This window comes from Gasterosteus aculeatus, chromosome 17 (genome assembly GCF_964276395.1).
Source record: "Gasterosteus aculeatus chromosome 17, fGasAcu3.hap1.1, whole genome shotgun sequence".
Lineage (NCBI taxonomy): Eukaryota > Metazoa > Chordata > Actinopteri > Perciformes > Gasterosteidae > Gasterosteus > Gasterosteus aculeatus.
The window spans coordinates 4714723-4739282 of record NC_135705.1 but is presented as its reverse complement, the minus strand read 5'-3'; the positions used below and the strand labels follow the sequence as shown (position 1 = coordinate 4739282).

At 46.0% G+C, this 24560-nt stretch overlaps 1 protein-coding gene across 2 annotated transcripts; it reads right to left on the bottom strand.

The window, feature by feature from the left end:
• Positions 1-9681: 9681 nt before the first annotated feature.
• LOC120835124 (proto-oncogene tyrosine-protein kinase Src) lies at positions 9682-23791 on the bottom strand. 2 transcript variants are annotated; one of them, XM_040203719.2, is made up of 13 exons: positions 23135-23702; positions 18766-19041; positions 17734-17833; positions 16846-16863; positions 16085-16183; positions 15751-15854; positions 14351-14500; positions 14109-14264; positions 13396-13575; positions 13076-13152; positions 12821-12974; positions 12560-12691; positions 9682-12391 (listed from the first exon to the last, which is right to left on the bottom strand). In XM_040203719.2, the coding sequence occupies exons 2-13, from the start codon at positions 19031-19033 to the stop codon at positions 12183-12185; spliced, it is 1647 nt and encodes a 548-aa protein (XP_040059653.1). In that variant the 5' UTR covers positions 19034-19041; positions 23135-23702; the 3' UTR covers positions 9682-12182. The 2 variants fall into 2 exon arrangements, with proteins under 2 accessions (XP_040059653.1, XP_040059654.1); XM_040203720.2 differs by lacking the exon at positions 16846-16863 and having other exon boundaries at positions 23135-23791.
• Positions 23792-24560: the final 769 nt, after the last annotated feature.

Sequence of the window (24560 nt, the reverse complement as noted above, 5' to 3'; positions counted from 1 at the left end):
CAGGAATGGGATGAAATAGATAGTCCATGTGATATTCTGCCAGTTCGTTCAGAGGTGAGAGGTTGTTGACGGGGGCTTTGCTGTTTGAGCGATACGTCTGACGGCCTCAGGATCCCCGTTTGATTTACAGTTTAACGGCCTGCAGGCTGCAGGAACGAACAAAGCCCATAACAGAAGAGAAAGTGGAGGAAAAACATAAAAACATAATAAGCAATCACTCTCTCCGCCGCACATTCTTAAGTGACGACAATTCATCTTCAATTTCACACCAGAGGTTTTCCTGCGCCGGACCCCCATAAAGTGCCGAAGAGCGGCCTAGAACTCTCCGTGGTTGCTGCTGTTGGCGTTAGCGGCGGGGGCCAGAGAGGGAAGAGGGGGTTGACATTTATGGATGAGGTTTTCCACCATCTCTACCACCGGGTTTTAGGAGCCATTGCTAGCTTGGAGCCCCTCTGCGTGCGGCGTTGCAGGGGGGGGCGGCTGACAGGATCCGGGTCGGCCGCGCTGTGTTCACGGAGGCTTTGTGAACTGCGTCTGTGACGTGCACATCCATCACGGCCCGGCGGCCTGCTGGGTTTCAGTATGGGGGTGCATTCATTATACTGACACGGCATGGAGGAAGGGGGGAACTGGGGGGGGGGGGGGTCAAGATTAGGGTGTTGGGGTAGAGTGGACAGTGTAGACGTGGTGGGGTGGGGGGGCCGGTGGGAGATAAGGAGGGTTCTGCGGGGGGGTTAGGGGGGGGTGAAGCTCCATGGCAGCACTCAAAGCCGCTGAAGAAATCTCACTCGTTCTTTTACAAGTCTTTGCATTGATAGAAGGGGATGTGGGGAATAAAAGGTTCCTGTGGAATTTCATTAACAAAACAACCTTCAGGCGGAAAGTAAGTGAGGGAAACACTTCAGGACTTTTTAAGTAACAACAGCGTCCCTGCAAACATTGCTCCTTTTAAGCTGACTGTTGCTTAGCTTTGTCTGTTCACCATGATTTTGGTCGTTTTAGGTTGGTTTTAATTTGGGACAACTGTTTCTCTTTTTCTTATTTTAGAAGTCTGCGTTGTCTGAAATCGCTGCTTGTTTATTTTTTTGGGACGGATCCACCTGCATGTCGCAGTTTTATTTTTATTCCCAAGCGTGGATTTGGCGGATTTCCATATAGTTTTCTGTCCCCAATCGAAACCCTGTGTCACCTTTTCACAATCTCTCTTCACAGCTCTGCACACACATAGTCCAAAGTGTACGAAGGAACTATTGCTTCATCCAGAGAGCGAACAGGACTTGTTGTTCTTGTAAAGCGACGACAATCTGCTGGAGACGACGGCAGAAACCTCAGGAATAGATTCATCAAAATCAGACAGCCCTTTACACAACGACACCCTTTTCATGCATTGACAACAGTGGGAAAGGGATTGTTTTGTGTGACTGCTTCTCTCCGCCGCCCTGTAATCTGTGCTAACCAGGGTGTCTGGTGGTGGGAGGGAGACACGGAAGGGAGGGGGGGGGAGTGATGCTGACAAGGAACATCAAAGCAGAAAGAGGGGAGGAGATGAAGGGCGACGGAGATTAGGTGGAGGGAGGGGAATGAGAGAAAGTATAGGTCAGGAGCAGGGTCGCGTGGGGAGCATGACAAGCAGACAAGTCCCAGATAATTATCTCGTTTTTGAGACCTTATCAGACCTCTGGCATGTAGGCGTTAATGTCTGCACGATGGCAATCTTCGGGCATCGCTGCGTTTTGGATAAATACAGATAAATATCAGCCAATTAACCCTTAATAATGAAGCTTAAGAGCGATTCAGGTTGATAAAGAGCGGCTTTCTTAATCCCGAGGGCCGATGGCTTCATCGCACATTCCATCGGGGAGCCGGTGGTATTCCAAAGTGTCAGTCACAGAGACACACAGGCTTCTTCTGCCGCAGCCAAACCCTCCAATCACAGATAATGATTTCCATTTGCTAGCTGCAGGCAAAGGGAGCAATTCTGTCTATCTCAAGAAGATTAATTTCCCCAGACTGAACCCCAAGTAAACCCTCAATTCAACCGGTTTGAAACATTCCTTCTTGTTTGTTGTTCTAAACAACGAATGACTCCGAAATGTAATAATATTTACTTGTTCTAAGATGCTGCACCACAAGTAGGAATAAGACGCTACGCGAGACGTCCAACTTTTGCAGTCACAAAGGGAGGACGGAGGGACGAAAGAAAAGGAAGGAGATGAGAGAACGGGAAAGTGAGAGGAGGAAGAAAAGGAGAGAGGATAGGGGGAGGAGAAGAGGAAGAGGTGAGTAGAGGAGAGCCAAGAATATGTGGAGAGGAGGAGAGATGATGGAAGAAGGAAGAGGAAAAGGGAAGAAGGAAAGGGGACGAGGAAGATATGATTAGAAGTGAAGGATAAGAGGAGGAGGGGAGGAAGAGGAGGAAAAGGGGAGGGAAAAAATGAGGCAAGGAGAGGATACAACAGGACGGGAAGAGGAGGAGGAGAGGAGCGCTGGTGTAAATCCCATAGAGACCTTTCTGTATCCCAGCCCACTGCAGCTGGAACTAAACGTCCACAAACGAACATCTGCTTTGTTTGGCCGCGGCGGTCGTTCTTCCTCTCCTCCTCTCCTCCTCTCCTCCTCTCCTCCTTCCTCCTTCCCTCAGCCGACCGCTGCGACAAACCACTGTGCTGTCACAACAATTTTCATCCATTTCTTGCATGAAGTAGATCCTTGACCTGGGTGTAGGAGGAAGATGAGGCGAAGGAGGCCTGTGGGGGCTTGAACACAAAGAGGAGGTTAGAAATGTGAAATCCTCTCTGTGAGAAGACGCTGCCCTGCGGAAAATGAGAGCGTTTGCTTGACAGAAAGTCCTCCAAACACAACAGCGTCTGGCTGTAATATGTGCTTATTATGGATTATTGCTTTGCTGATTCAGTGATGAGCTCATGCTCCTCTGGCAGCAGACTATCTTACAGTCGTCCTAAACAGCATCTCAAATTCTTGTTTTCTGAACACGTCAAGCGCGAAAAAAAAGCGAAAAGATTTACTTTGTGTCTAGAGAAGGATTTAGAGATTTAAATCAGGCTTTAATGAACATCCTTTCCTTGTGGGATGTTAGATGACTGTTTAGACGTGTCTGATTGATCCATATTGGATTCTCGTTCAACTTCTTATATAACTTTGGTGAAGAGTAAAAACAAAAGTCCTCTGTGAATTGACAGATACACTCAGTAAATCAAGTTCTTCTGCTTCATTTGTAAATTAAGTAAACAGTCATTCTAAAGGATCTGTTTTTAGTGGAACTTTAAGGATACTGCAGTTTTAAATCCAATATAGAACATATCAATAAATAATTATCAGGTAAATATTTTGATATTAATTATGAGAAAGCTTTATCAACTCCTTCATCACAAATGCATTGAATAATATTAATAGTATATAAAATACATCTCAAATTGTTTTTTAAGCTCACTTGACTAAAAGCATTGGTAGCTAAAAGAAGTTGCATCCCATCACGTGATGAAACATTAGATATTAGAACGAACAGCGCTTGAGATGTTCATCATATTTCATACTGCAGTTGCACCAATGTACGTAATTAGCAGTAATTTAGCCCATAAGTTAACGTTAGTAATGAGAGAAATCTAGAACTCCACATCCACTATATTTATATCAATCAAAATAAATTTAATTTCAATTTAGATTATTATTGTCTTCATCACAGAAAAAGGCTTCTTTGCTTTACACAAATGAGACATTGGTGCTGATATCGAGCACGCGTCTTGTCAGCCTCAGTAATTTCACAGCTAATCTCCTCCTGTTTCCAGCATCGTGAATATATTTGTCTCATTCCGGCTTCCTCTATTTGCTGCTGCAGTCCTGCAGTCATTCGATCCAATAATAACCCGGACAGGTAGCTCAGCCGTGTGGAATTTAACATCGTGTCCCAGGGCGCGTCGGGCCCCCGATGGGGGAGTGTGAGTGGACGGGAGACAGCCAGTGTCAGAGTGTCCAGAGTGAGTTACAGTCTTTGCTCAATTTTACTTGCAGACAGTTTTGGAGTGTAGGGCGGGAATTTCTATACGTAAACTAATCATTTTCAACAAACCTCACGAAAAGAACAAACCACCAATGAATTTATCAACTAGCCTGTCGGGAAACAATAAATCTGAAAAGAAATGACACAAAATGTGAAGAATCAGAGAGAACGCAATAAGTTGATTTTAAAAACAATGAAAATGCTTGAATTGGAAATTTAACATTTTTTTTAATATGTTATTTGCTTTCTGCCAGCCGCAGTTGATCTGTTTTGTTTAGTAATATTATACTTAAACATTCTCTGCCTCAAACAGCAGTAAAATCCTGCTTGCACATTAACGCATGACTCATTCTAATCAATTGATATTATACAAGGGCCGTTTCCTGCAGTACCTTTCCATGTAACACTTTAAGTCACGACCATACTCATACAAATGACATATTTGTGGGACTTTTACATGCAGCATTGTGGTTCTACTTCCGGTAATGGACTTGAATAGGGCCCCTGAACATATTGTGTGCGAGTGTCTTCCCTTCACAGACAAACCTTTCTTCTACTAAAGTCCAATGGCATGTAAACGTTAAGCAGCGGACCTACATATCAGCAGATAGCACACATGTTGTACATACATAAAGCGTTCATACTCTAAATACTTCAGCCTCCTACACGTCTCCTCTTCGCCCTCCCATCTCTCCTCATCTCTCTCCCAGGACCCGGGGTCGGTGGCGGCAGAAGCCGAGTGATTCATGAGCAGAGCGGAAGGAATGCGTACGAGCACCACATGTCTTTCCTGCTGCGCGCTTCGCGCACGGCGACAGGTGCTGCGTCTGCAGGACGGCGCGCGGCACTGAAGGAGGCCCTTGTGGTCGTTGGCCCAGGACCCTCAGCTGTGAAACTGTATAAATATTAATATTTCAGTGTTCGGTATTCACAAAAATATATCGCTTGGGGTCGAAAAAGGCTGCGTGCAGAGGATAATGTTTTAGCTTCACATCCACACATTGGAAAAGAATCTAATTGGTCACGAAAAGGTTTAATAAACCCGGGAGTTGAAGCATTGAGGCAACTTTCAGGGACGACTGGCTTCCATCGAATGAATGTAATAGAAATCCTCAACATTGGGTCACGCGGAGGTTAGAAACGTTTACGTGGTGATGATGTGAAGCCCGGTTTCCAGAGTGGGCTCATATTTCTGTGTGCGCACTCCGTTCGTGTCTCTCTGGGGGGCCCGAGGGTTTAGCTCGCGAGGACGAGGAGAGGACAGCGGCTGGCAAATGAGCCGGTTTGTCAGAGACTCGAGAAAAGCGCCGTCCGCCGAGAGCGGCGGTGTTAATAGATGCAAAAAAATGTTCGGGCCTTAATTAATATCACCTGGAGATATGAGGATATAGTTTACATCCATGTCCTTATGTTTATAACATGTGCAACTGGGTCCGGTTGTTGATTTTGGGGAATCCTGTTCACCTCCTCTAATGGTTTCATGTTCTCATTCAGGAGTCTGCTTTTCCATCCATGTCATAGTAATGTGTGTGTGTGTGTGTGTGTGTGTGTTTGGGATTTCATGTTATTTTACAAGAGAATTTTTACAAAAAAAATGATTGCATTGTTATTTATTATTTACATGTCTCCTGCATTACTGTACTGTGATATTCAATTTCAAACAGCTTTTTTGGGATACACTGACACCTATTATGACACCTACTATCCAGGTTTAGAGCACTTGACCTCAGCTTATTGTGTATTCAATTCTCATGTAAGAAATGTGATGTTACTAGTTGGATTCGGAGGCAGCGCAAAGGTTTGAGGTGCTCTGTGATATGAGTAAAACAGATGCCTGGCAGCCAATCACCAGTATTTTTGGCAGTCATGCTATAAATACAGATACATTCACACCACCCAGTGTTACACTCACATTCACGTTGACTTCAGGGAAATACATAGTTTTATTATATTATTATATTATTATTTATTATATATATATATATGGACAATTTTAAGCGGCGTGCAACAGCAGGGACCAAATCTGATGCATTCCTGGGCCCGCGTGCTGGTCGTTGCTGTCTGCCGGCTGGGTGACGAAGGAGCCAATAGCAGCCTGGCTACGTGATGAATGGACCAATAGAGGATGACGAAGAACAGCGAGGACGCAGTTGAGGCCCGAAACGTGAATGTCACAATCGAGAGAAGGACTGGAAGAAAAAACACAGAGAAAGATGGAGAGAGACAGGTACAGGGAGAGAGAGCGTGAGCAGCGATGAGTTATGGCTAAAGGAGTGAGAGAGGGGATGAGCAATGTGACGCGGCGTTAGGAGGCGAACAGGGCTGACGGAGGAAGGGGGGATTTATGAGTGAACAGAGAAATTTAATTAGTGAAGAAACAAGGTGAGCACAGACTTATAGGCACAGCTGTACTTTAAACTAAAATCTAACGCCATGATCAGAATAATGACTGAAAGCCACAAACGTCTACATCATCAGAGCGTCGGAAATAAATTTGATGGCAACCCATCCGGTCAGTTGATGAAATTGTTATATTTCAAATGCCAGACTGACGGACCGACGTTGCCGTCAATGGATCAGGCTGTTCTCAGACAGCGTTTACTTTAAGTTGTAGAAATGCTACGAAATGTCAAAATAGTGTGTCACTTAACCTCTGTGGAACACCAAGATGTTTCCTTAACGTAACTGAGAATCTCCGTTTTTTACGTATACATAGAAATGTAAATTTACTTTGAAAAGACAAATGTTGGTGGACTTTGGAAAACAGTACAAAAAATATAAAATATATATATACATATATAAAAAATATGAGAAGTCACTTTTTTGCAAGATATCATACAAATTGGTGTTTGAGGATTTTACTTAAAAAAAAGAAGAAAAAAGGCAGAAAAAAGTGATGCATTGAGCAATTTGCTTGTGCTATTCATCGAAGTGTGTGCGGGTTTAAATCCATTTACTGTGTAATACCACCAAGAGTCTGCAAAGTACATATCGGCCTGGCAACCCGGCAAACAGATTATCACAAACAAGAGGAAAACTTGTTTTTGGTTTGTAATCCAGAACCGCAAACCTCGGAAAAACAAACCCAACGAAAGGCAATGAAAAGAGAGATGTTAACGCCACAATAAATTTACTTCAGATGAAAACCTGCGCTGGCTAAGACATCAAAAGAGTGGAATATTTTCCATCACGGAATATTTTCAGGTCTCCTGGAGACGTGTGCCCAGGTTCTCATGCGTGTCAAAACAATCCCGAAGCAGTTCGCGCCGGCAAGTCGGAACTTAACCTCGGGCGCGACTTTTCCCGCCAAAACGGCCAATATCAGTAAAAAGCTGCAGGTTGCTTCTTCCAGCTCCAGCGGCAACTTGGCGGGTCCCTCGTGGAGGCGTCATGCGGGTTGGACTCCAAACAGCTCCGTCAACAAGGCGCAGCGCCTCGCAACAAAGGAAGACTGATTAAAGTTTCGGAAAGGGGGGGAGGGCGTCGCCTGCACACCTGTTTATGCTGTGATATCAAAAAGAATCTCGCTTGTTTCTGCTGCACGGTGAAAACGTCCGTCACAGTCGGCAAGTTCATATAGCTTCAAACAGAATACCTGAGTGAACAAAGACAGACGAGGAAGGACCATTAGGAGGCGAAAAAAAGGAGTGGAAGTTAATTATTTAATGACGATATCTCACAATGAAGAATAAGAATGAATGAAGAAAAATGGTAATATCCGTTGACAGTGAATCGTCTTTTATTAGATAGTGGTCATTTTACTTATCTGCTTCTCAGCGTTATTCATGTTGAAACAAACATGCTGATCTGCTGAATCAAGTCCATTCTGAGCCGCACCCACCAAATGTAAAATAAAATCCATAAATTACAAAAGTGAATATGTGTATGTAAATCTGCTAATCTGCGCTTGTTAGAAATGCAGATTAGCTGTTGAATTGAAATGTGCAAAACATTAAACTAGAGGAAATGTATATTTCCTTATACATTATTATATATTCAATTGTCATTTCTTATTTCAAACCATATGTCATTACACACAATGTTTAACACACTTCCTCCTTTTTTTTTCAGACCCAGAGGTTGCCGCCTGTTCACCCAGATGCAATGCATTGTGGGCCAGCTGAGTATGCGCAGTAAGCTCACGCCTCATAATAAATTATTTGTGCTGATGTAGTATCCATCTGGGCATTCCTGGAGTCCACAAAATCAACATCACATGTAGTGTGACCACAAAACGCAAGCAGCATAAACAACCGCATGCTATAATAAAGAGAGAGAGACAGAGGGAGAGGCAACAAAGGACTGTTAACTTTTGTATTCATTCAAACCAGGGATCAAAAGAGAAGAGAAGAGGCAACCTGGTCCATTAGGGGGAAGAAAAAGAAGAAGCAAAAACACCACTATTATCCAGCTTCCCTCCCGGGTTGCCATGCTCCTGTCACTGTAATGAGATGAAAACAAACAGTAACTGTAGCCCAGTGTGTGTGTGTGTGTGTGAGAGAGAGAAAGAGAGCAGACATTCTATATCCTTGTGTGTATCCACAGTGCTGTGTTGTCTGGTATCAATGGCAGTCACTTAGAGAGTGTGAGTCAGTGTGTTTACTGTTTTCACAGATGGAGCTCTGACACTGTCTGGATAACTGAGATAAATGACTCGCACTCCAGCTCAGCAGATAGTAAAAAAACAAAAAGCCTGTTACACACACACGCACACACACACACACACAGATATGCTGTATGTTAGAAATTGAACCCTTTATAAACCCTTTTTCTCTCTTTTATTCACATCAGGGAAGGTAAAAAAGTAGCTGCTCATTAATGAGGAACCGTCTGATTGGATTGGAGGCCACGTTGAGCCAATCAGGAGAGCTCATCTGTAATCAATTAACAGCAGCATTTGGTTACAGGGGAATCAAAGCAAACAGGAGAGAAAAGGTGAGCCAAGTACAGTGCGGCGCCTTAAGAGAGGACTGTGAAAAATGTCTGACCGGCCGCCATCCATCACGCCGTCTGCGAATAACCCCCCCCCCGCCCCCCACCGAAGGTTACTGCTGTTTAGTGGAAGGGCCCCCGCAACAGGTGTGTTACAACCTGCTGGTGACCTGCAGTTCAATCGTGTCCTCCAGCCCCCCCCCCCCCCCCCCCCCGGTCCACACAGTCCGCCCGCCACTACTGGCAAATACTGCCGCCATGTGGACAAAAAAACCTTCAGCCGCTCTGAGGGATGCAAGGTGGGGGGATAGGGGGGGGTCACTGGCAGAAGTAACCTGAACCAGACCTTCTGCCTGCATGCAGTGAGCGGCTTTCAGTGCTCACACTTCCAACCATGACGTTTATGCATTTTATCCGGCTCCAACTTCCACTTCTGGGTTAGTTTTATTGATCTATGATGATCTTCTTTCTCTCTGCATTCAAACTGATTTCACGTCATTCAGTTGTTAAAACTTGAACTTAACTTGTTGCCGTACTTCAATTAAAGCATCTGATACAATGCAGCTTATTTCAATTTCATGTTTTCTCCCACTAGCATGGTTTCATTTATTCCAGAACGTCCTAAAGATTCTGTCACATGCTGCTCACTTCTCTAAATTCTAAAGAGTCACTGAGTCATGCCCAAACAGCACAATATTCATAGGTCAAAAGACAACACGCACTTATCAAAACACATTTGAAATATAATTTATTGCACATTTACAGATCAACATAATGTGGCACGATACCCATTTCAATCCTGTTACATCAGAAACAAAAGACAAAAAGAAGTCCTAACAAAATGCTCACACCTTGTTCATGATCCTTGTTTTACACAAAATAACCACGTAGTTGCAGGAATGCCAGACCGAAACTGCATAGATTCATAAAACAAAAGAAAAACATTTTAAAAAGACACTTTTTTAATATGGCACAGAAAACCCAATCCGACCTTGCGTGTTACTCATGTTCGTCACACTTGGTCACATGGTCTCAGTGACTTACAGGCGGTTCAGTGCGTCAGAGGAAAACTGGGGATTTCCAATTCTTAAAAGAGGAAAGCACTGGTTTTCACATATAAATACAAACACGTCAAGCTTAAATTCAAATTCTATTTAGCAGAAATGATGAATCAAATATTTAAAAAAGAAAAAAAAAAAAAACATTCCTTCAGCCCCATTAACAGTAGCATGTTATTATTAAAACATGCGTCACTGTAAAAGCCTCAACGTGGAGGTGCAAGAAAAAATATAGAAAAACAAATTACATGATAGTCACAGTCATTTGTTTAAGATACTATTTACATCTTTGACCTCATTGTTCGTGTCATATCACAACCCAAACTCCCTTTTTTAAAGTCAGAATTGTCCACATCATTGATTAAATTAGCCGTCGCGATTCATAATAGGCGAATAATAATTTAATAGTTTTAGGGGGCACGGACCATCTCTTATTGCTGCATGGCTCATGTTTTGATAACTTGTTTCATCCACGTTTGTTGGCAAAAATCTATTACTTTATATCTACCGTTTCTGCTTCAGTTAAGTCATAAACTAAACCCCTGTGAAGTGTGACACCCAACCTAAATACCCACCATCGGAAAGTGGCTTATATGAAGTCCAACCCTAAGAGCTACATATGTACAGAATGTAGGTGAGAAGTGGCAGCCGTGCGTAAGAAACATACAAATTAATCATGGCAAAAAGTCAGTTTATGATCCCGTCACCTCACCTGAACCGTAAGTAAACATACACATGTTGATGTACAGTACAGCATAAATATAAACCCAGCCGATGGTCAAGAGAAGGACGGCACAAAAGCATGCGAACTGGTTTTAAAACTTATTAAAAGTTGCCCGATCAAAGTGTTTTTTTTTTTTTTTTTAAAAGGACGTAGCTGCTGTGAATGAAAACGGTTTGAATCCTCGACAGGTTTTAACATGACGTTTACTAGGGAAATAGTGCAGAGTGACCCCCCCCTGCGTTAGCCGCTTGATAAAACATTATATACATGGATGGCAGTAAAGAAACGTGATTTGTTTGGCACACTTTTACACTCAGTGTCTCGCAGCTTGGGCTGAGTTGAATATTAAACAGTAACATCGGTTGCCATGTCAGCTTTTTAGTAGGTCACTTACATGTTTGATGAACGTTGCCCCATTTATGCGTCAGAGGGAACGGGCTTTACACCATTGCGACTGCTCTCTAGCGCCCCCATTACGGGGGATTATTGTCAATGCAACTTTCCAGTTTAAAAACAAAAACAAGGTTTGAAACACTACCGTCGCCAAAAATCATTTTTAATGGTCGTGATTGGATCCGGCTGGCCGTTGTGGCCGTTCAGCATGAAACACAGCTGGAAAAAGATTCGTGGGGGGCTCGATTAGAACTCAACTGACCGAACTTCCAGTCTTCCAGAACCTGCCTGTTGAGCGCATGTACAATGGCACCACCATGAAAACCTTTTGACCCTACCGGAAAATAATTAAGAGAGAAATTCGTCTGCCGCCGAACAAAACCTTAAAACCGCAGGACGCATATTGTCCAAGTAAACATGAATAAAAGATGCAAAGTAGAGTTCCAGCGCTGAGCTATTTGGAGACACTTTGAAGAAGCAGCACTTGAGAGAAGCACAGACAGAAATGGGGAGATAAAAAGGACGTCAAGAGAGACGGACTTTCCTTTGGCACCTGAGCCACGGTGACATCGCTCCTCTGTGGGCGGAATAATGTACCAGGCGAGGCTGAAGAGACGAGACAGAAGAGGGGGAGAGGGAGCTCATGTGAGACAGCTGATGCCCGAAATAATCCTCCCTTGACCTTCCCTCTTTGGCTAACTGTTGGTTCTTCCAGCCCCCCGTCGCTCCGTCTGTAGGTCGTGATTCGGTTCCTCCCACATCGGTCGCACCTCTAAAAAAAACACATCAAATCAGAGCCAGAGTCCCCGAGGAGATCTCCTTCACAGCTTGCACCTCAATTCAGCAGGAAACCCTTGCGAGTGCTCGCTGAAGGGAGGTCCAGTTTCTTTATGGCACACAATGGGACTTCTGCAGGTTTTCTGTCTCCTTTTTTTTTCTTTCCTTTACACAGAAGAATCTCAAGTTTCTCCCAGTTGAGTTTCACAGGTGCTCCTCTGAGGTCGGTTAGTGCAGGTGGTTTCTGTGTCCCCCCCCCGGTTCGGTTCAGTGTGCGGTTCTATAGGTTCTCCCCGGGCTGATACTGGGGTTCTGTGGAGGTGAAGTAGTCCTCTAGGAAGCCCTGCAGGTACTCAAACGTAGGCCGCTCTTCTGGGTCCTTCCTCCAGCAGGAGAGCATGAGCTCGTGCAGAGAGCCGGGGCACTCCGCCGGGCAGGGCATCCTGTAGCCGCGCTCCACCTGGTCCAGCACCTCGCGGTTCACCATACCTGCCGAGAGAAACGGGTCAGAAGGACGGACGGGATCAGACGAACGTTCTTAAATGAATAGAAAAATCCTTATAGGGTACAAATAAAGATTTCCTGTTAGCTCTTATCTTCCAGCATCCATTTCGAAGGAGACGTGTTGAGGCGCTGACGCGTCCCGCGAGTCCTTACCTGGATAGGGGACCCTGCCTTTAGTCGCCAGCTCTGTGAGCAGCACCCCGAAGGACCACACGTCCGACTTGATGGTGAAACGGCCGTACAGAGCCGCCTCTGGTGCCGTCCATTTGATCGGGAACTTGGCGCCTGAGGAACCACGGGGCCAAAACGAAGCGATGAATGAGCGAAAAGTGGAAAAGAGACATGTTCTGAAACAAAGCCGTACTTCTCTCAGTTGTCGAAGTGGGAGAATAACATGTGGCGGAGTGGACTCACCCTGTCTTGCGGTGTACTCGTTGTCTTCGATAAGTCTCGCCAGACCAAAGTCCGCTACTTTACACACCAGGCTGTCTCCCACCAGGATGTTGGCGGAGCGCAGGTCTCTGTGGACGTAGTTCATCCGCTCCACGTAGGCCATGCCGGCTGCAATCTGGAGGGAAGCGACGCACAGCGGACGTGGATTTTATACACGAAAAAAAGAAAAAAAGACAAAATATATTTTTAAGTGGCCAAACTAAAAGGTTATTTTACCTGAGAAGACATGTCTACGAGCTGAGGCAGACGAAGCATCTTTCCTGAGTCTCCTTTCAGGAAGTCCAGTAAGCTGCCTGTGACAGGTACAAAACATTCAGCACAGAGTAATTAACCACTTGTTCATTTTATGTTCAAACCTTAAAAAACACGAGCTGTGAATTATAAGCAGTGTTATATAATGCTATATGCTTACATTTAAAAAGAACATTTTTAAACTTTTTTTTTTTAAGTTCTATTTTATTCCGATAAATCCAAGAAGCATTTCAGTTTGAGTCCCAGAGAATGTTTGATCCATCGCCTGTTACAGTGTGTATTACCTTGGCTCATGTACTCTGTCACAATGTAGATGGGCTCTTCAGAGACCACAGCGTACAGCTGGACCAGCTTCTCATGCCGGAGCTTCTTCATGACCTGAGCTTCCTGCAGAAAGGCCTCTGGAGACATGGTGCCGGGCTTCAGGGTCTTAATGGCAACCCGCGTGGTCCCGTTCCACGTGCCTGTCAACAGAACATCATTGAATGACTACTATGACAAAGCTGTAGACTTAAAGGAATACACTTATACTATTCCCTACAGAGATAAGAGAATCAAAGCCACTCTTTATAGCTTAGCAGAAATACTGTAAATCTCACTAATTAACGTGTTGATTTTCATTAGTTTACTTTGCATAAAAAAAAAATAATAATTGTAAGGGCAAACTCTTAGTCCAATAAATAACCTCCTATTAAACGCGAGTGATCTACGAGGCGCTGGAGTTTGTTACCGTTGGACGGCGCCTGGCGAGCAGTTTCCGGTATTTTTGCCAAGCTAAATAACTACTCAATGAAATACTCAATTTAACAAACAGACGTATGAATCTTTTATATCAAGCTCTCTTGCCAGAAACGACAAAATAAATCACCCAAAATATTCCTTTCATCAAAACAAATGATCCATTACCGGGATTGACGTCATCCTTGCGCGTACGGCGAGCGATTGAGCAAATTCACTGCATAAACCGTGTGTCTGCCACGGTGGGAGACGTCCTTACCCATCCAGACCTCTCCAAAGCAGCCCTGTCCCAGTTTAAGGTCGAGGCGGAGGGACTCTCGGGGGATCTCCCAGGCGTCCCGGGCCAGTCCCTGGGTCTGAGGTTTGGCCACCGGACACACGTCCGACAGAGCGTGGCACAGCCCATCCGAGTGCTCTGAGTCGGGGGGGTGGGGGAGAAGGGAGGGTGAGGGTGAGCGGTGAAAAAAGGTCTCCGGTCAGAGAGGCGGTGCGTGGACTCACTGCGGTAGTGAAAGACGAGCTGCTGCAGGCTGCTGAACTGGGTGCGGGAGGTGATGTAGAAACCGCCGCTGTCCAGTTTCCTGATTTTGTAATGTTTAACATTCAGGCCTTTGGTGTTGTCATAGTCGAGCACGGACAGGCAGTACGCCCCTGTGAACAGGACAGAAAAAACGGCACGCGGAGACGGGTTAGGACTGTAAAGCCGGCCGTGTGTGTCACCAGCTGCTCGCTGGAGTTTCCCCAGCAGCTGTGTCCCTGATGTCCCCTTCAAGGGCCCCCCAAACTCAAACAGAAACAGTGCTTAATCAGAACCCACTAGCGAGTAAGGCTGGAATTACTGTTACTGTTTTGTGGCCATATTTTTTGCAAACCAGTAAAACAATTTTGTACAATTTTTATTATGTACAAAAAAAACGAAATAAAAATAATAAAACTCGGAAAAATGTTTTAAAACATGAAATAAATCATCTCGTGGTCAGAGTGGACATGTGCAGAAAGGACACACTTACAATACTATTCCAGCAGTAGATCTTAACATCTGTGCCATAGTCCAAAAACTGTAGTTTCTGTACCAAATACACTTGATCATTTCCTGTAGTTTACTTAAATGTGTGCACAATGCAAGGCCTCCACACTAGCTGAGCCTTACAGCGACGAGATGCATCACGACCAGTCGGACATGATTCACCCCGTCACACTGTTAAGCCTCCGGGCAGAGCTCCTCCTACCCTCCCTGATCCTCACCCCTCACCCTCAAGTCTCCCCTCGCTCAGTGCGGAGAACGCAGACTTGTAGCCAGGAGGGAATCCAGCGCCCTCATGGGCTGACCTAGTTCTGGCAAAGTGATTCAGCCCTATTTTCATTCACAAGGCCCGATCCGGTCCACGCTGTGCCCTCTTCCTCGGAAAAAACAACCCCAACGAGCCCACTGACGTCACACGAGGGCTGCGTCTGACTGCAGAGTTCCAGAGAAGGATGTGAAACCCCAGAGAGCAAAGACACTGCGCCACAGGCCTGCGTGGCAGTTAACAAATGACTTAATTACGAGGTTCTGTCGCTTCTAAAGTGAGTCCCTAAAGATCTGGTCATTTTCAAAGTAGGATCACATCCGCTACGTGGGGAAGACTGCAGGGACAGATGAAGTGGTGTTAAGTTTTTATGAAACATGTTTCATCTGAGAAGTCGGTTTTTAGCTGTGAGAAAGTACATTTGTCCTCCAAAATGCCTCCGAAACGAGGCCCATGTAACGTCGATGCAATGTCTCTCTTGACTTCCAGCCACTAATCTCAAACTTCATAGCTTGAGGACATTTGCTTCATTTGGTGGAAACAAGTTACACGTGCAGGTCGGATAGCGATTAAGTCTCAAAGACGACGGCAGCCTGCGGCGTGTGCGCTCACCTTTAGTGGTCTCGCTCTCCCTCACCAAGAAGGTTCCTCGTCTGTTCTGCAGGTTCAGAAGGAGCCTCTCGGAGTCGCGCCGCGTTATCTTCCCAAAATACCACCTGCCAAAGTGGGCCGGGGAAGAATAAGATCAGACAGAAGCCACTGCGGAGCGTCTGGAGCGGAAAGAGACATGTTTTGACTGGAAATACGGCTAGGAGCCGAGGGGACGCCAACATTCCCTCAACACGTCCTGCATTTAGCTGGTAAAAGTAAATGTGTAGCAGAGATTCAGACAAACGCTTCAGAGTTGAAGGAGGAAAACTGCAAGAGGGAAAGAAGGATCATTTACTCTTCAGCTTGGATGGAGTCGGACGGAGCCACGTAGTTGCTGGGGATATAACCGCTCTCTCCGGTCGTCAGGGAGCGGGCGAGCCACCAGTCCCCTTCTCTGGGACAAAGAGACAGTGAGACAGAGACAAGAGAGTCAGCAGCAAATAGAAACAGAGGCGGCCCAAGGACGAGGTCTGTCGGATTGACTACGTTTGGCATAGTGAAGGAACATTAAAGTGCAACATTTACATGTGTGTATAGTTTTTGGAGAACAATAAGGTCCATCTCACACAGGAATAAGATAAATCGGGCTTTTTGGTCCTTTTGTTCCATTAAATACCATATATATATATATTGGTATCTACAGCACAGAATGTTTCAGTGTGTCCTCAGTAAGAAAGTGGCCGTCTGAAACAACCCATGATGTCATGTACAAACCACAGAAATACTTTTCATTCATTGTGTTTGAAATAAAACACCACATCTCATTCCACATTTAAGTGCAAAAAGTGAAGAAAAAGTAATTGTAAGATGAAACAGACGAATGCAACCTTCTGTTCAACTTGCAATCCCTCGGTTTACATTTTTAAACCTTTAACCGCTGCTCTGTGTAGTGAGACGTACAATATGTGACCCTCCAACCAACAACCCTCTACAGTAGATATTTAGTATTCACTTACTCACAATCTAATTCATTGCAGTTATGCTACACGCTCAGCAGCAGAGGGACGGTGAACAAAAGGTTGCGTGAGATTTTTCTTATTCTTTTTTATTACTGACCTGAAGCTGTACTTTTTCCTAAGAGGAACCATGAAGCATGAGAGAGGGAGAGAGAGAGAACAGTCACAGCAGACACATCAAAAACACGGCGAGGAGACACAGCCAGGCGAGCGGCACCGATGGATGGCAGAGGGGGGCGCCTCTGCTGTAGGACCACTCGGGGGGGGGGGTTAAAAGTTTAGAAGTTCCACTTTCCAGTCGAGTTTGGATGAGAGGATTGCAGGAATATGTCCCTGTGTATTATCCATAAATGATCAGTACCAGATATCATGGGATTCACTTTGTAGTTCCGCTAATTTTTTACTCCGTGCACCAATTAAGTCTTTGGAAAACTAGATATTCAAACCGTAATATCTGTGTTAATTATTAATGAATTCTATTTGCCAGCCCAAATGGTGCCAGACTATAACACCATAACACCCGATTTAACACGGGAAATTATGGCAAGAGCGCCGTGGGAGAGAAAGAAAAGGTTGTTCCGATTTAAACTGTGGGGGAGTTTTGCTCCAGTTCCTTAAAAAGTCAAAAAGCACCACGCAAAAAGCACCTCGCAAAAAGCACCACGCGGAAACACTTGCCGACGTCGAAGAGGACAACACGTTGTCACGTTGTCAGGCGGGACATTGGAGTGGAGCGGCGCTCCACGGAGCAGGCGAGCAGGCGCGGGAATGCGAACTAGTCAACAGATGGAGCGGATCAGACGCGGCTGTCCGGATCGCTCCGTATTCACCAGCTCCGCCTTTGTTCATTTAGTCACACAACTGCTCGCCATCTCACTCACGTGTGCGTGCGTGCGTCTGCAAATCTTTTTCGTTTTAGATGTTTGGTTGACGGCGTGGCACCACACAAAGGAAGAGAGAGAGAGAGAGAGAGGCTGTGGATTCTTACGTGTGGTTGACAATCTGCAGCCTGTCCCCTTTCCTAAAGGTCAGATCAGACGCCGTCCGTGACTCATAGTCATACAACGCCACAAATGTAGTGACACCTCCTGCAAGAAAGTACACACACACACAGAAATACGCGTTTAAGGAAGAATGTAATTATAGGGACAGATAAACATAGAAAAGGTACTTCCCGTGGTCCTATTCACTTCCGTAATACAGATGTGGTTATATCGCCTGTGAAGCTGGTATATTTAACCTCTGCTTTATGAAGCCATTTTCCGAGGCCTAATGAGAAATATCTGCATTCGGATCGCTCGGTGCGGATCGTCCGTGAAGGACGCCACCCCTACCGAGGAGCTTTCTACCTCTTCCTTTTAACGAGGCTGCGATCTACAGCCGGGAGCTCTGCGGCCAATTATTGATTGGCTCATTAGATGACCAGGAGGAGGCGGCTGGCAGACACAGCAGCAGCCCCCGTCTCCCTGGATGGAGCAACATTAAGCTAACCATCTGGCTGGTCTAGACACATTACAGCTTTACGCCACTTAAGATCTGGACAGTTTGGCTTCAAAGCCAAAGAGAAGGTTTGAGGTCCGTTTGGCAGCCGATGGTGGGAAAAGGACTTTTTTTTTTTTTTAAACATGGTTCTGTGGACATATGACTCACTGTGAATCATTTTTCTCAGAAGATCTGTAATCTCAAACTGAAAGTCAGGACTTACTCATAGATAAATCAAAGCTCTTCAATCTGCCTTCATTCACAACTTCAACATTCACATTAACTATTACTTGGATGAGAAGATCGATAGTCCTGTCAAATTCTGTTCCGAAAAGGCAGTCTGGAAATATCTAAATCTGCCCACGTGCAGGAACTTCCTAGAGTCTCGTCACGTAAACATTTCCAGGGAACCAGCAGAGGTTCCTGGACGTCGCTGCAACCGGAGCTTTTATTACCGTTTGTAAGGAAAGTCAACTTTGTCCCATAAACGTTGTTGCACCTATTTGCACCCCCCCCTTCGTCCCAAAGTGGCACCTACCTCTGTGTGGCGAGGTGACGGTGCCCGTGTGGTCCACCCCTCCGAACAGAGCCAGCACGGGAGTGTTTGTCGGAGCGAGCTGGTGCTGCCCTTGGTGGCCGTGGCCGCGCCGGCCCGTCCCGACGGCGGGGCTCCGGTTGGGGGTTTGAGTCTGCTGGGCCGGCCCCAGGTGGTGGAAGTGGCCGCTGTCGGAGCCGGTGCCGATGGTGCCGTCCAGGCTCATGGAGCGCTGGCCCGGCTCCTTGGGCTTGCTCTTGCCCGCCCCCATATGCAGACCTGGGAAGAGAGCCGACGATGAGTAAGGAGGCAGGAAGTCCCAAAAATATACGAGAAATAGGTTTGAGTCGTATGCCGAACAGCACATGGGGAAATTTGGACCTTCAGAATAATTTAATTGATTAAACCATTGAATCGATCGTCGAGGGATGACATCACAAACACTGTGAACAATATACTTGTTTGATTGTTGGTCGGATTAAAATACTTTTTATAGCAATATCCTGGCAATTCATTCAAATAGATGTTTCAAAATATTTATATCACAACCTTGACGAGGATGCCGTTAATATACCCAATTCATTTCTTCATATTAAACGTGGTTCTGTATTGTTCTGTCCTTGCAGCAGCAGGACGACTGAGGAGAGCACGTTGATGTCGGCCAACCTTTGTATTCTAATCAGGACGCGCATCGTTTTTCCAATAAGAAACATTACGTCAAACTACCGACAAACTGCATTTGAGAAAATAAGCAGTTCAGTTACATAAACGCGTAAAGACTGTCCCGAGTGAAAAGAGAGAAACATTTTCAAACCCCCCCCCCCCCCCCACCGCTGCAGTGAGAGTCGCATTCTCCTCCGCTCACCACAGACGGATCCTTGGAGCTGTTCCAGGTTCAGTTAGAGACGTTTAGCAAGCAAATTCTCAGAGAAGAGGACACCTTCAAACAGCCAACACACACACATTCAAGGTCCGTTCTATCGGTTGATTCAATCTGTTCTGAATCAATAAGCATCTACCGAGGGAAAACATACAAAAGGGAGCAGTGGGGGACCCCAACGCTAAAAAACAAAACTGGTGAGTTGACGGAGAAAAACCGATTCACCTCCTGCAGGTAATTACAACACTGCTTCTTCTTAAACACACACACACACATACATATTGTGGGCTGATGAAAAGCAACCAGACAAACACATGCCCAGACACTGGAGTGCACCCACAGAAGGTTGTAGTGCCGCGTTCGAACGCCACATCCGCCCCCCCCCCCGAGGCGCCGCAGAGTGATTCACTGAGAGACCGGCTATTTCAGGCCGGCTGAAACAGAGACAGTCATGCACACATGAAACAGCCTCGTTCCTCCGTGAATATAGAGGCCCTCTGGGGTCCACAGAGAGTCTGCGTGTGTGTGTCTGTGTCTATGTGGAGGGTGGGGGGGTTGTGCGTGCCTGAGCAGCGGCACCTCGGTTCCTCTGGGAAACGAGGCTCTATCGTGCACTGACACTCAACCGCAGTTGCATCTCACATCCACCCCCCCCCCCTTCTCCTCCTCCGCCTCCTCCCCAACACTGATGGAGAGGACAGAGGGGGGTTATTAACGGACGAGAGAAAAGAGGAACTGGCAGTGGATGTAAAAAGGAACACGTAGGTGGTTGTTGCATGCTGCATGGACAGCTGAGGTTTTTGGGGGGGGGCACCAAACTCTGGGGGGTGACATAACTCCACGGGTACGGGGTCTCTCAAAGGCACGGGAGGAACTCGCTGGGCAGACGTGTGGGCACGCACAAGCTGCAGGTGTCTGGGTGATCAGTCAATCACGGTTCAAAAGGCGGCATTTCACCAGCCTGTCGCACATTGAAAGAGCTTTTAGTTCCTCTTGTTGTTCCTCCTGTAACTTCTGGTTGCAAAGAGATCGTACGGGATTCCTCCCAAGACCCACGAACATCTGATGGATCGCCACGACTCGTGACCCGCAGACGATGAATCCTACCGAGTAATATCTCGACAAGTTAATGGTGGAACATTTGGTACAGGACTACAAGTTCCCCTCTGGTGGAATTGTAATAATAAACCTGGTAATCCCCTGACATTTTTTTTTCCGCCCTCATCAGATAAACATTTCAAAGCCGTCCAATACTTTGGTTTAAGACAGAATATTGCAAAACCGCCATCACCATCAGCTCTGCGGTGTCTACTGCTCTGCCAACTATCAAATATTAGCCGGGCAATAGAATGAACCACGGCCTTCAAATCATCCGTTGAATTATTTGCACATTGTACGTTCTTTAGAAAAGGGCTATATTGCTGGTTGCTAGTGTCATCGTATGATACAAATGGAATCACCCATAATCCTTCATGATGCCGATACCACAAATTCAGTCATTTGTGCCAGAGGACAGCTTGGAGGATTGCTTGCTTCCAACGGCACAAATAATTCAAACCCCCCCCCACCACCCCCACCACCCTCCTCCCCTCTAATCAGCGTTGGTGAACCTCCATCTGAAGCGGAGCCCACAAGCTGCATGTTCCTGGTCAGAAACACGAGCACATTTGGCCGCGACGAACCTCACTGAGTCACAACAGACGGTAACAGTTGCCACCGTGCTGCAGAGAGAGGGAAGCGGCTCGAGCCAACGTTTCAGCCGAATGGGGGGAAATTACAGTTTGCCCTGGGGGAGGAGCAGCTAGGGAGGGGGGGGGGGTGATGATGATGATGGCTCCTCAAGATCAAAACAAGCGGAAATGTGCATATTTTTCAACGTCCTATGCGACTATATGTCGGCCGATAACAGACTCCGCTCAATCCACATACACAATACACAGATTCTCTATATATAGCCCCAGTGAGAGGGGGGGGTTGCTTAAAAAGCCAATAAAGTCACATAACTATCAGGCCTCGTCCCGGGTCAGTACCCTGGATGCCCCGATCAGATATTCTCCTTTATCTTCTCCCCAGAATGTTTTGATAACCCGGCTGACTTTTCATGGGACAGCCCGAGCTGGCGTCTAGCTGTCCCATGTTGTCTCCGCCCCCCCGCGGGACAAACTGAAAAGGAGGAACATTTACATCGTTTCATCCCTTTTCAGCTAGAGGCTCTGCAAGCGATCCAGGCTGTGATGAACAGCTGCTACAGCGTGACTCTGAAGGGCAAAGGGTGGGAAGCGGGACACAAAGGCCGTTTCAGCGTAGGGGAGCTGAACTTTTAGCAGATACAACGACTTCTCTTCAGGACTTCCTGTAATGTCAAAAGGAAAGCAGCCGCTCTTTGGGGAGAATGTTCAAACGAACAGGCCAACACAACTAAAGCTGCGTAATGTAAGCGGGTAATACGTCTGGTAGAATTAAAATTCAGCTCTTCATAGAGAACATCTGATAGTTTCCTTTGTCCTTTGTGACAGGACATCAGAGGCGTTTGTACTGAAATGTGGACCAGACAAAAGAGCTTTGGGGACCTTTTTTGTAGACACCGTAGCGCTGTTAGTTTATAAAAGAGAAAGTCAACAACCACATCAGGTTGGGTTTCCCCCCCCCAGGCCATAGCCTCACGTTTATCAGCTAAGCTAGCGCTTCATAGCATCTCCTCACGTGTTCAGTGGCAAACAAAAAAAAAACGCACGTTGGGCTCTCCAATGATTCGCCTGCTTTGTTTAATTCTTAACCTGAATTCATTGCCTAATGGGAAATAAACTGGAACTCGTCCACCACCCCCCCGTCAAAAAAAAAGACTACATTAGATTAGCCACATAATTAAAATTCTATTTCCACGGGATTAAACACCAGTTGTCGGCAAAGCCGCCTTGGGAGAAACGAGGGGTGGGGTAGTGGCTTCATACGGGAGCAGCTGTCAAAATAACAGCGTCTTTGCTACGGGAGGGAATTAAACAATAATAATAATAATAATAAAAAGAGAGGACAAAACGCCAATCCGTGTTTTCCAAACTGATCCACGTTAGACGCGTAAACAGGATTTTGTGAATGGGAAGAGGGACAGACGGCGACGGGGGGGGTGGTGATGAATCAAAACAGGTGCTGTTACAGCTCCATTTTGAATTTCGATGGATTTGTTGACTTGTTTTTTTCTGCACGCAGTCGATTCAGCGAGTCGGTATTATGACATTTAAACACACGGTGCGGGTTTTGTCTAAAGGGTTGGGGGGGGTTCCGTCAACACAACGGAGCGCCGACACACACGAGTGGCCCTGAATGCGCGTCCGGTAAAACAATGAAATACGAGTCGCGCGCCGAGTGGAAAACATCAGCGTGGGAACATAAGCGGACAAAAAAAATAAACCCTGCACACAATTCCAGCAAAACAGGTCTTTTTTTGGATGGGGGAGACTCGCATTAAAACGACACAAGCTGTAATTAACTCACCTTTGACGCGTGTGAAGATTCAGTCCCCTCCCCAACCCTTAAAAAAAAAAAAAAAAAAAAAGACGAAATGAAAGACGCGCAGCGTGGAACTGTGTTAAATCCCGACGGCTGCCCTCATTTGAGAAACGATGGAAGCGGATGGCCAGTTGCTGCGGAAACCCTGCAGACAGCCACCAATCCCATTTAGCGAATATCGGCGGAAAGGCCGGAAAGGGGAGGTCATGACGGGGGCTGCCTTCGGGAGCAGAGGGCACAGCTGCCGGGCGGCGCTGCACCGGAGCCGGTACAGACACCCCCACCGCCCCTCCGTCGGGTCAGTGCGCCGGTGCCGGGACAGAATCCCCCCCCACACACCCCCTTTCCCTCTCGGGTCAGTGCGATGGAGCAGCGCGTTCAGCTGGGAAGAGACGACGGCGCGGTACATTCATATGAGGAAGCAGGAGCGGCGTGGGGATGACATGCCTCGAAGTGTGGGGGGGAGTCGAAAGGGGGGCATGGAATAGTGCATCATCGACGAAACGCGAGGGCGCAAATATGATGAGTCTGGGTTTTACGCTTTGTACGCAGCAACGTCGGAGTGATGCAGATTCACGTCGTGTTGCGTAACGTGTTAAATTCACGAGGCACGACAACGTCCCCCACGTTGAGCCCCCCCCCCCCATGAAATTAACCACGCTTTTGTTATTTTCGTATGGAAAATTGTTACAATAACATGATGCAAATACGCTGTACTTCAAAGTCATCAGGAAATATCCAATGCAAAACTAGCTTCGTTGCTTGACAGCACAACCGGTTGCTTAGCGACACAACGTTGCTCCTGCGCATTGATATTTAAAGGGAACGGTTATGAAGCCCGGCAGGTTCTTGTGTCAATCATGTTTTGAAGCTCATACCTCTATTTGAGATTTAAAAATTACCCAATAAATGCGTCTTTATATTGGCTGATTTTTTATCAATCATTTTCAATAAGAATTCCCTAAATCTGATTAGTGAATGAAACTATGCTCTACTTATTTGGCTTGATCTTCCCTTGTTACATACCTTTGTATTTTCGATGGTATCTGTAAATCATGTAAATTTATATTAAAAAAGGTATTTTCAAAGAAATTCACCTTACCTGCAGACAAAACAAGTGCCACAAAACTGCAGCATTGTGAGGAAATCTTATTGTTAGAATGCAATGCAACTCCTTCACACTTTAAAACCGTTCAAATATTAAAATATTCAGCTCTTTCATGAGAGGGGTGCTATGTCTTTTCAGCTTTCTACCTCTTATGCTTGAATTTATATAAATCAATAATCATTAATATTTTAACATGGTTTTCCAATGGAGATTTTTCAAATCCTCTTAAACTTTCAGACTTTTCAGCTTTGCTAATCTTTCAGCTACAGACACCATTCCAACTTTCAAATGTTGACACAAGTC